The sequence below is a fragment of the Fulmarus glacialis genome, unplaced genomic scaffold, assembly GCF_000690835.1.
Source record: "Fulmarus glacialis isolate BGI_N327 unplaced genomic scaffold, ASM69083v1 scaffold48514, whole genome shotgun sequence".
In the NCBI taxonomy this organism is placed as follows: Eukaryota; Metazoa; Chordata; class Aves; order Procellariiformes; family Procellariidae; genus Fulmarus; species Fulmarus glacialis.
The window spans coordinates 6,727-19,727 of record NW_009207082.1 but is presented as its reverse complement, the minus strand read 5'-3'; the positions used below and the strand labels follow the sequence as shown (position 1 = coordinate 19,727).

General features: G+C 37.1%; 1 protein-coding gene across 1 annotated transcript; it reads right to left on the bottom strand.

The window, feature by feature from the left end:
• Positions 1–4,316: 4,316 nt before the first annotated feature.
• On the bottom strand, positions 4,317–12,623 carry CRK (v-crk avian sarcoma virus CT10 oncogene homolog). Its single transcript, XM_009575954.1, has 4 exons — positions 12,605–12,623; positions 12,446–12,505; positions 11,397–11,935; positions 4,317–5,548 (listed from the first exon to the last, which is right to left on the bottom strand). Exons 1-4 carry the CDS (start codon positions 12,621–12,623, stop codon positions 5,411–5,413), a joined length of 756 nt encoding a protein of 251 aa, XP_009574249.1. The 3' UTR covers positions 4,317–5,410.
• Positions 12,624–13,001: the final 378 nt, after the last annotated feature.

Sequence of the window (13,001 nt, the reverse complement as noted above, 5' to 3'; positions counted from 1 at the left end):
CTATGGTAAAAATTAGGTGTCAAGTCCAGAAAAAATTTCCTATTTTCAATTTAGACAAAATTATGATCAGAAAATGCAGATTTTATTGAAACCGGGAATCATTATATACCTTTACCTCTGAATTGTTTGTAAATACACGGTACCATTACCAAGGCAGTTCTGGTAGGCACCCAAAAGATCCCAGCAGTATACAGTGTCACCATGTATTTCGGTAAATATACTAAAGCTGGTTGTGAGACTTGCAAATCACCTCTGAACTTCATAAATCTTGACCATAAAGTCTATTTTTCAGCAACTGAGACTTAGTTTTGTATGGGAGATGTGCACAATAAATTAGATTTGCATCAATTTAGGAACTTTTCTGTGATCCTCATGTTTAGCAGGCACTCAAGTTGTAGAGAGCTCAACAATATAAACCAGCTCACTTCAAGCATGCTTATTTGCCAAAAGTGAGGCGCATGCTTGATACGCTTGCTGAATTATAGCGTATTGTCTAAATACTTCAAATATTTTTGAATGCACTTGTTACAGATGGCACGCAAATATTTGGAAATTGGTCAGGGATTTGGCTAAGCGTGAGGAGCAAACAGGCTAATGCAGGGAAATACTCAAAGCCTAACTTGCTGATGCAATCCTTGCTTGTCCCTTGCACCCTCAATTTTTACATGAGTTGATTCAACCACTACTGCGGCTGAAAACAGTTGTTGGAAGGAGAGTGAAAGGAAAGGAGGGGCAATAGTTTTCTGCGTGAGCCCTGTGTTACATCAGCTCACAGATAAGTTCTGCAAATACCAGTCTGAGGTTAAGTAGCAGGAGGGCATGGCTACACTGAATTATCTCAGGTAATCTCATTAAAAGGCACTCTTGGATTGCAGCTCTGCTGCAGCCAAGTTGTGTGAACACTGGAGCAAAGCTGGGGGCAGTACTTTTACCTATGAAAATTTAATTTTTTCCTTCTGAAGCTGATAGAATCATCTTTATTGTGTGGAGCCATGACAAGAAAACTTGGCTGACATCTCAGTACACTTAAATGCAAAGTCACTCATCTAACAAGTGATGTCCCACTCGAAGACACCACAAAATAGTATTGACCGAGAAAGTTACCTGTAGTAGCCAGCCAACTGAACAGGAATCAACTAAAATATGAGGAGCCATCACTGTAATGGAGTGCCCAACAAAACAAATGCTGCCCTTGCCCTTACCAGCAAGGAAAATGATTACGGCAGTACTAACATGAACAAGACTGGTCCTTGGGCACTTTTAGAAACAAGGGACAGTGAAGTAGTGTTTTAATTTGGAATGCACAACATGGCCACCTCCATGCAGCAAGAGCCTGTGGAACTAGGGAGCACCTCCAGAAGGCCAAATGCTGGATTTTGAATGCTTCAAGGTTTTGGTCCACGATTAACTATGGCACACCATGCTAAGGAACCCACTGGTGTGGAGCCAGAACTGTTCTTTGGAGTACACCCCAGATTAAACTGTCTGGCTTTAGATAGAGTATTGCCATCAAGATTCTTATCTTTGGGGGCCTTAGAGGCCACTTCCCCTTGCAGCTTTTAAGGATTACAATGGCAAAAGTACGTCTAATGTAGATTCATGTTACAAATGTTGTCCCACATGGGATACAGGCATTCTGGTCCTCATTTTCTGTGCTTCATCCTTTGACAGTACACTGCGCATCTTAGTCTTTCATTGAAGCAGTGCTCTCCCACTACCACACTTAGAACTCCTTCTGAACCATTAGTAGACTCTTGTACAAGATTCTTGCTGGTTATTAATTCATATACTTAATGTACATTTTTACTGACAATTCTAAGAACGAATAAACAGCTTTTTCATCTTTCCGAACAGACACACATAATCCAAAGAAACCCCAAACTCTTTTCTGATACACCTGTGTAGGTAGTCTCATCCTAACATTCCTCATGAGTCCTCTTCTGCAGTAAGAATGTACTTTTCCCCCAACCCCCTTGACTCAAGGAACTCATTTGATTACAGAAAGTCACCTCATTTCATTACTGGTTGATAAGTTATTTTAGTTACCTTGGTTTGTCTTACTTCTGCAGGTATTAACTGTTTTCATTCATTAAAAATGGCCATACCCAGCAGTTCTATTTTTAGATTATTAAATGCAAGTATTCCAAAGACAGCTGATTGAGAATGACACCAAGTCAAAGTTTTGGCTATACTTTTATTTACTTCACGTACTATGAACATATACATTACATGCTACAAAAAAATAAAAAAGGACTTTAACTGTCAAGAAAGTGGATAGTGTTATAATACAATGGCACATGTTCATATTTTTCTTCAAACTGGTTTGGTTAGAATCCTTCCCCAAAACCATTAACAAAAATGAAGTGTTTTACTCTTAAGATGATTAGAAATATTTGCATTATTAACAAATACAATTCAAACAGAGTAACAAGATTTAACCAGGTCAAATATTAGTAAAAAGGCTGGGGTTTACCAAAATGAAATATATATTAAAAAACCATAGCAGCCAGTTGTACTTTTTAGTGTGATATAATGTATAAATGCACCAGAAGAACACAGTGTAATTGAGCATTCTGCTTTCACGGTGTATTTCTAGAAATGATTATTCTAGTTCTAACACCTGCCTATGCACAAGAGACCAAAACCACAGCCAAGTAGAGACAAAAGATTGTGACCAACATTCTTAGCAATGATTTCTTTGCACGCATCAGGGAGAAGGGAGGGAACAAATAGAAGAGGATAAACAAAGGCCACAAAAGGATTTAATCTACATGTTCATGAACATATGTTCTACCTATTTTCCTTTAAGAGCTTGATAAGTTGAAATGTCTATTTTGTCCAAATGCAAACATATCATTTCTATCACCTATGAAACAAAATCACATTTCGGCTTAGAACTGAATAGTGGAAAACAGTTGCATTAATGTATCAGTTGACTAAGAAAAACTGCTTGACAAGAACTTAGGATTCTAGTGCAACAGCAGCTATTAAGACTCCTCTAGTTTCTTTTTTTTGCTCTTTCAAAGTGTACAAATATTTGCAATTTATACAGTCTTAACAAAAACACATCTACAAAGTTTGCAGGGTATTTGCTAGTTAATTCAATTTGTCTTTCATATTAAAAAGGCAAGATTTGCATAATAAAATTCCTTTCAGAAAAAAGTTCTTTTGGTATCTTAAAATAATTGCTGATTGGAAAGGTACAAACATACCGGCTTTCATTAATTGCAATTGGAAAAAATACTTCAGAACAAACTGTGTTACTCTAAGAACACACAGTTCATTATGTTTCTTTTGCAATACCTGAAGAAAAATATAAGCATATATGGGCAACTGATAAACTCAGTATTAAGTCTATTATTTAGAGTGCAGCTATTGAAAAAAAAAAAATCAGTCATAGTAAATATCAAGGTCAGAGGAAAAATGCAAATTAGCCTTAAAGAAACCAATGTGTTACAGAACCTAGAGTTAGTTTCTCAATTTTTTCCTCAAAGTAGATTTTGTACTAAACTAGAAGAGATCCCACAATCACTGGCATATCACCCTAACCAGATAGCAATCCAAGCTAGAATAGTACTGCAATTCCTTTGTTACCATTCTTCTTACACCACTGTCACAACTGTCAGTTTTCTAATAATCTTCAGTAGTGCTTATGAGATTGGTGATGGAAAAGTATAATTAATGTACATTGGCGTTAGTCTACAGAATTAATGAGTGCCCATTACCTGAAAATTAGTCAGACTTGCTGATGGATTAGTTGTGAAGTAAAACAACTAGTACTTAAATATAACAGAAACATTACCATTTCCAGCATGTTACACAGTTCTGAGGTAAAGTGTTACCAGTATTCTCTTGTACGGGTCGGTGCCTTGCAGCAACAGCCTCTGCAGCGGAAACTAGCCCTCGCAGCATTTACAGCCAATGACCTATTCTAGTCACGTGGTTTGTATCATCCAAAATAACATTTTCAGTTTGATACGATTTAGAAAAACTGTTCTCTATGGATTACATCGTAGTCAAAGTTACAAAATTTGTTTGCTTAAGTTTGGTCACTAGAGTGCTGTGTTTGGAAAACAATCCAGGGTACAGGCAAGGGATAGTTACTTCAGTGTTTAATTTCAGTTTACAAAACTTACTGAATCCATTCTGATTTATGTTAGAGAAAACCAGATAATTAGAAGAACAGACTAAAAAAAACAAAACAGAAAACAAGCAGTGCGTAATACCACCTATTCAATGCACCGATTTGCATTATGAGCTATGAAGCCATATTTACTCTATTACGCATTTTGAGAATCAATCCAGAAGCACACAAGTTATTTTCCATTAGTTTATTAAAAATAAAATCCTCATGAATTCACTATCAAATATTTTACAGATGGGAATTAAACCAGAAGAGTCCCCAGAGTAACTTAAAAATAAAAGTAGTATTTGGTTTGTCAGTTCACCATGTTTGACACCGATTTGTACTGTAAGAGTATTGTACAATAGGAGTATTGAAGAATTCTAGAAAAATTAAACTGGCCCTATATAATTTAATTTTATTGGAAAGCAGTGTCAATATTTTAGTATATTTAGTGAATCAAACACTGCTTTAAAGCTATGCATTAAAGTGCTATGCACATATTTTTCAGCACTGATAGGGATGTTTACACTTCCATAAGCCTTGTATTTGTGGATAAAAAGATACTGGTGTGCTAATAGAAATCTTAATTTAAAATCAGCTGCTATGTTTGAAGCATCAACAGTACTGAAGAAATCAATCTAGTGTCCACAAACTTCTAGAACTCCGAGGTTGATTTGATCTGTCATTTACCATTAAAATGGTAAGCATCTGTAAATCCTGTAAAGCTGTCCCCAATGGGCTCTACATATAACTGTACTGTGCACAGTTAACTGACCGTGCAAAGTACTATATAGCCTTTCTAGGACAGAGAATTCAGGATGGAAAAAAAAAAACATGGAGAAAGCTCCAGGATAAATTTGTGAAATTTCCATCTATATATTGAATTGTCTAAGGTTGATGTTCATTGCCTGAAGAAGAAGCAACATAAGTAATAGGATCGGAGAGAGCTATAAACGTTATTGTAACATCTACGTTACTGCTTTCTCCAACTGCTGCTGCTGGCAAGGTCCAGTCTGCTGTGCACATGGACATAAGCAGGCATTACAACCTATAATCATGTACTAGTTCTGCCACTTGACACACAAGTTATCTACTGTCGTACCCTGAATTACATGACCCTTGATTAAGGAATGGTGGTGTTCAGTCCCAGGGGTTTGCAGGTTATCAGAATGCTTATACAAGCAATACTGCTTTCAACATCTGTCGGAACATAGTCTTGATGGCATCTGTAATAAAAACAAGTTGAGATTGTTCCCATCTGTAAGCGCAACTGTTGAGCCACACTCAGCTGAAGTCCTCGTCAGGATTCTGTTGATCCAGCAGGCGGACGTGTGTGAATGGAAAGTGACCACGTCTGCCATTACACTCTCCTTCCCACTGACCACTCACGTTAATCTTTGTGACCTTTACCAGCTCACCGACCTGCAGGGTAAGAAATAAGAAAGGGTTACAATTCATAAAAACACACAGGATGAGCTGCTACCCCTTCCCTTTGGTGTCAATCACCCAACCGTACCAGATACATTTCTGTAAAAAATAGTTTTAGTCTTGACCATTTTTCATACACCAGCCTACCACCCAATGTTATTCACTCTTGAAGAAAGTAAAGAGAGAAAGAAGCATACCTAGCTTAGGTGAGAACTACCTAAATTGAAGAGCTTGCAATCCAACACCAATCTTTCAGAGCACTCTTGGGACTTGACATCAGCTGCTATCACAATAAACACATCAGTCTTGCCATGACAGAGGCTTGCACTCTGTACCTCATCAACAGCCTCATTAAGGGAGGGAAGGCTTGAAGGTGTACAAAGTGAACATTGATCTGCAAGTTAAACGGCTCCTTAATTTTGAAATTCCACTAAGCGCTTTTCAGGTAGTATTGAAGAAGTTCTGGATAAGTGGGGGCTACATATATATGTGTGTGTGTGTGTGCACGTGTGTGTGTACATATACACACACAGCCACAGATTATAAAACACAGGGAGAATATGTGAGGGAATAAGTAGTGCCGTAAGGCTGCTCTGTTCTCACTCTAAGCATCCACAACTAGCCGACTAGAGGCACGGCCACATGGTATTTCAGTCTTGCCCACCACGGATTTCTCACATAAATAAATTCCATGGGTTTAGTAAAGACAATTGATGCCCTCTTCCAAAAGAGTGGTTACTATGGACCGATGAAACAATATGCTCTAGTTTAAAAGTATCCAGTTCTAATGTACTACACTAAATAAAAGCACAGTAATATATCTCATATTCTAATCTCCAACCTAATATTCACATAACCAATTCTAAAGGTATTGTCTTCCTTTGACAAAGGTGGAAAACTGCACAGCAGTCACTTTCCCAAGGCTGTGCAGTCACGTAGTTCAAGTCAGGGCCACAAGTCTAGGTCTAATTAGTCCCCAACTCTGTTGTATCTTGAAGGGTACTTTTATTAAGTAGCACTTACACAACCTAAGAAAGTACAACTTACATTGTAAAGACTGGAGTGTTAATAAATGCAACACTGAAAAACTGTCTACCCATTTCTACCCCTCTGTGTAGAATTTTATCAATAATCTTATTTACAAGTAACATCCAATGGTTTTCAGAGTTTTTCCCGGGTTACAGATGGGAATGCTTTTGGGACAGATATATTCTATTTTCTTTCACTAATACTGTAAATAAACTCTCAAGGCATGGCCACAAGCCTTACTGCATTTCATCCAGAAATTGACTGAATATACAGTTACTAGTTTACACAGATGCTCATCGCTGTGTTCCAAATTCATCCAAAACAGAATCTCATTATTCTCACTTTCCAGGCAGTGAATGAAGAACATGGAAAACAATTTAAGATGTTACCAATCTCCATTAACTTTACAGGTCTTAATCACTTGCAATCTTTCGCCAGAACAGCTTTTAACAGTTCATAAATTCAAACCACTACATGGACATTTAATTAAGCTTCCTGTACCTCTGATAATTACTTATCTGGTAATGAGAGGCACGCTTGGGACTCTGTCTGTAGCTCTATTTTTTCGTTTTGTAGTCATTAGTATACACATTTTAATGAATCATATTTTGAAGAAAATCCTCTTATGTATTTGCTACAGGCAAAAAGGAAGCCCTCCTCGACTACTGAATGCTAGTTTCAGCTCTTTAGGAATTTAATCACGCAGTATGTATCATTTTGCTACTGCTAATAATCACTGGGGGGTTGTACCAATAAAAATACTCTGTTGAGCAAAACAAAACATCAGCTATAATTTAGCAAGGATAAGATGAAATGTGACAATACTAGAAGCAGAAAATCTTATTTCCTAATCACAACCATTGTAAGAACACTACCCTAGATAACCTTAAATTGCTTCATACCTGGATATAATCTACCTATCAGCCTTCAACAGGAAAGTATATAACCTCCAACCCACTAGGAAAGAAAAAGCACAAGTTGCACTTAAGCTTACTATCTGTAAGATATTTTTCTTAGACTGCTGGCCTCTGTGCTCTTATTGAATGTCACCCACTACTTTTGTGGTCATATAGAGTTTATCTTGGATACCTTATGACAAACTCACCAGCAACAGGTGGGTTCAAGAGTGTAATGATAGTGAGTTAGAATACAGGATACTTGTGACACTCCCTCACTCCCAGAAGCATCCAGTAGCTGTTTGGTTTTCAGGGATTACAGCAAAGGGACACCCATTTATAAATTCTCCTTACTATAAGAAGCTACACCCAAAATTTGCATTTCAATAATTGTTAGAAGAGGCAAAACCTCTGAGCTTAAATATTCCTTTTTTTACCATTATGGTAATTTCATTTAACAACCACTCTCTCCTTCTGATACAATCTTTCATTCACATTTCATTTATATATATCTTTACACCTATCAAAGCAGAATTGACTTTAAGTAAGCATGGGTCATTTCACAAATGCTAGCTTAACAAAATGGCTCCATTAGTTCCTTAATAACTTACAGATCTTTCTAGATCTGCTTTGAAACTTTGCGTATTAATATATAGTTCAAATACTCTCCTGAAGACAATACAGAGAACCTTTAAAAAAAATTACTCATTATTGCAAGTGCTGGAATTTTAAAACATTTAGACTAGAAGCAGACTCTCTGAATTCTCCTCACTTTTAATGTTGACTTATGGTATCGTTAGTCATATTGTGCATCATCCCACCAAGCACAGCACCTCAAGAACAACACTGTACCCTGCTATAAAGCCAGATTTGTCTCAGTCTTCATCAGAAGTTTTAAAACTAAATATATCCCATATGCTTCAAAGCAAAACTGTAGGTTCATTTGAAGACTTCTGTATGCTGTGGTTTTATTCCAAGTACTCCTCTTTGGTAAGGTCAAAATGGCAGAGTTCTGCTACTGTTACAAAGAAAAAAAATAAATTGATCGATCTCAGAGTCATTCACCACATAGATCTTCCCTTTTTCTCCTCTCTTTTCTCTTAATTAATACAGACTGACAACTCCTTGAATAGGTCCAATTACAAGCAAAATAAAAGTTATCTTCCCCTGATGAATCATTTTTCCATAATATAGCACAGCTCTGATCCTCCTTCCTTGAGCTCTTCAAAACCATGCCAGTTTTAAAAAAAAAGTCTATAATATAAATACTCTGTTTGCAGTTTGGGCCAAAAATGTTTGATGTTAAGAATCTATTTTCCTAAGAGAAACAGTGGGATCCACCCCCACCCATGAATATTGCCAGATTTAAGGATAAGAGCTTTCATTTGGAAAGAATCCCACTTTCTATATTTATAGTTATTAAGAGGTCTGGGCAAAAATGGACTGGTAAGATTTACATAATGCTTTCTACTAAGTTATCTAAGAAAGAGATATCTAAATAAACAGAGAAAGAACACCACAAAGTGAAAGGGAATGTGAAAAAAGGAGACAACAAGAAACAGTACTTTGATAGACAGGATGAAGAAAAACTTGGAGAAAGCGAAGTGTATATTGCTATTTTTTCCTGTAGAGACATTGAAAACAACTCAGTAACACTGTGATTTGAAATGAGAAAAGCTGTAAAGAAGCGAGGAAGGCCTACTAGCAGCAGTGATAAATAGCTCACATTTTAAAACTAAAATTTCCCAATATCATGTACAGAATAAAGAATCACCATTATTACTGCATTTCTTAAATGTAGAGCTGTAGCAAGACAGGAACACATCATTCTAACTAAGAGGTTCAACATGTCAACTAGTAAGCATTTAAGTAAGTTTACAAGGCTTACAAAGGCCATTGTTCTAATACAAAGGTGGAAAGACGCTGTAAGTCTTACATCCTTACACAGATGGGCAGAGCCTATGCACTTCTCAATTCCCCCCTCCCAAACACTTCAGCTCTCTAGCCTATCATCATGAGTTAGTAAAAGACACTAGTGGTGCAAGGTAGCTCACAATAGAGATGTTCTCCATGAAAGTACAGTCTCTAGAGCACAGCTTACTTGACAGATCATGTGAGTTTTAGGGAAGAGGACTGAACTATCAGATCAGCCATGGCACTTACAAGCTGTTCTTTACGTGTAAAGGATTTTGCTTTCACTCAAAGTTGCTTACGATGGCCTGGATTATCAGTATTTTATTATCAGGATTTTCTCACTCTCTCTATTTCACTTGACACTACCAAACTGTGAGTTGGGCAGTGTTGTGGGGTTCTGCTTTAAGTGAAATAAAATGTAAAGTTAAGCTTAAGAGAACACTAGTAGCACACTAATAAATAAAAGCTTAAAAAAAAAATCCAGAAGGAAAACCAAAAGTTTTTGATAAATATGCCACAACATAATATCCAGTGGCTCAAAGAAAATCTAACATCTGGTAATTGCAACAGTCCACAACTACATTCAGGAATATTTCCAAGCTCCAGGAGGTGGCTGGGTGGAGAGATAGACAACATTTTAGGCTGTATGAAAGTCTGAAGGTTAAAATCTTCACGTTTCCCCAAAATCTGGTGAGTTGGCATAAATTTCTATACATGCTTCTCAACCCAAAAATTTACGTTCTGTATCCAGGCTCTTTTTTGATTCAGAAATATAGCAGAACGTATACTAACTCAGTTACAGTATTTACATTGCTTCCCTAGATAAATTTTTACCTACAACAGGGAAAAATTTCACATCTCCCAGGTTGTACATCAATTATCAGATCTGTAGAATGTGCTGCATTTGCCAGTTCTGTACTAAAGACACATACCTATAGTTGCCACATCACTGAAGTACTGAAGTGCTTTTTGTGCTATGCACGATTAAACTAAGTATTTGAGAGTGAAGAGGAGATGCTCTGACTCAGCACAGAAACTGTTTTTTCCCAAGTACTTAAAATGTTATATAAACAGGAAGTCAATTAGGTATCAGGAAATTCCAGAGCCTTTAGCTCAAAGAAAGCCTAGATTAAAGGATACAATTTACATATCATCCTAAGGCAAAGGTCTGCCACTGAGAATACCTTAGTCTCAATTTCCTCAAATGTAACTTGGGGGATAACTATCTGATGCGGGGAGATAGAGCACTCTAGTCTCCTTTTTAAGAGGGGGGGAAAAAAAAACCCAAACCAAAAAGGGCACGTACAAGTACTTGATCATATCAGGAAGTGAATCAACCTTAGGGAAACTCGCTGCTTTATTACAAACCACTCCATCAATCACTGCTTTACATGAGACCTCCCTAATGAATTGTGATCTATGTTTCTGCTTCACAAACTAAAAACCAAAGTAATCTGCTTGAGGTCAAGATGTTACAATAAAACCCTATGTGTGATCATCATCACCATCTCAGTCTGTGTAATTTTAAAGTGACTATCAATGTTTCCACTGATGGCTTTTAAACTGCTGACAGATTGGGGGGAAAAACCACACAAACAACAAACAAACGACCCAGCACACCTTTTAAAGATTGGGGTGAGGCAAGCAACAGTGAACAGAGGTTCAGACAAACAACTTATGAACGGCTCCCTCTCCCTCCCCCCTAAAATAAAGATTTCAGAAGTGAAAACATGGATGGGGAAACACTTATGTTAGTGATGTTTGACAAAGACATGATATTGGTTCAGTAACCTAAACATGCTATAATAATCAAACTCTAGTCTACAAGTGACTCTAGTCACTTATTCATTTAAAAAAAAAAGCCTTTATCCGTAACTTATTAATTATGATGTAAAACCAGTATTACAATGCTTTTCCCTTTCTTATTCCTACAAACTGTAATGTGATTGAAAGGGAAATCCCTTGAACAGATCTCTTCTTTCTAAGTTTTGCCCATTATGTACCTCCAAAGCCAAGGCTGTCTTGTCGTAGGCATTAGGGACTCGCTTCTGGATAACCCGGGCATAAATAGGGCCATTCTGAAGGTTAGGGAGCGGAGTGTTGATGCTGGGCTGGGCATAGGGCCCTGGCTCCGGCCCACCCAGTGGTTGTGGGTGGGAACTATCCTGGTTACCTCCAATCAGAGTAGATACTGAAGCAGAGGAAGGTCTATACTTCTCGACGTAAGGAACAGGTATCATTCCCCTCTTTCCTTCGCTGTCTTCTGCATTCCACCATTGCTCTTCAGGCTTATCCCGGATTCTCAGTATGTCTCCTTTCTTAAATGGAAGATCTTCTTCATCATTTCCATTAAAGTCAAAGAGAGCTCGCACATACTCGGCTTCCTCCTGCCTGAGGATAACGCCACTATTCTGCCTGGATCGGGAAACTGGTTCTATCAAGGTTGTAGTGTCCAAATAGTGTATTTTGTAGAATTCCAGTAAAGATGGCAAAGAATCAAACTCTTGGTCACCTATTCGAAATCTGGTGGGATTCAACCCTGAAAGAAGAAGGCAATATGTCAAAGAGAGCATCCAACAGTTACTACTGTAAATTAAACATTTGAGAAGATTAATATATTTACAGATAAGTAATTTGATATTGAATTTGGTCATCTTTAAATCAACATTCATCATATTCAGCTCCTCTGTGTTTCTAATCAAAGGCAGCACTATCGTGATTGTGTGGATAGAGTTTTCTTTTTAACGATTTTCTCAAAGAAGGAAAAAAGAAATTGTTTGGCACTGCCAAACTTCCCAAATTAGGATAAAAATATCTTGTTTCCTTGAACGGTATATGGACCCAACAGATAGAAGTATTCGGTATGTCTGAATTTCTCAAAAGCCTATACAATTTTCAGTAACAGACAATTCCCTTTTTCCTGTTTTACACTCTAATCTAGAAAGCAAATGAAATTTTGGCACAATTTCAAGGAAGTTTTTTTTTTTAAACTCTCTTTTGCAGCTCAAAGTTATTTCAAAAGGACAACACTGCAATAATGGTTATTTATCTGTTGTAACGTACCTTGGTTTAAAGGCACGGACACTACAGAAAATTGTGTAGCGTAGCAGCAAACAATTTATGTGAATGAGCAAATGAAGTTATTTTTCGTTTTGATAAAAGGAGAAAATTGATTTTAGAGAAAATTATGTATCTTTTATGCAATGCAAAGCAACAACATATGTTTTCATAATGGCTATAATTCAGTCTTTTAATCTCAAGTCTTGTAGTTTCTTTGCCATATTTGTCAGATGAAGCCTAAGCTATAAATCTGAACATCAAATACATTAAAATACAGATGATGTTCATATTCAAGTCATTAGAAGTATCAAAGTGCAGATATCCATTTCAGTTTTCAATCTGTGTGCTGCACTTTTTTTCCATTTTATGTTCTTCAGGCTCAGCTGGAGAAAAACATACACATGATGTTCTATTTCCACCATGCACCATACACTGTGTAATCAGTTATGAGAAGAATTGTGGAAGGCTGGGGGAGGGTAGTGGAGAGGAAAAGATTTATGCTTTAATGAGTAACTCTTTTAGCAAGAGAGAGATGCTTACTTTGCAAG

Bases quoted from the DNA above. Each gene is read 5' to 3' on its own strand.
- CRK (XM_009575954.1), bottom strand. The intron at 11,936-12,445 runs CAGATAAATAAC...GCCTTCTTCTTT, and splicing joins TAAACCAAGGTACGTTACAA to CAGGGTTGAATCCCACCAGA. The intron at 5,549-11,396 runs GTACATAATGGG...CTTACCCTGCAG, and splicing joins AGACAGCCTTGGCTTTGGAG to GTCGGTGAGCTGGTAAAGGT.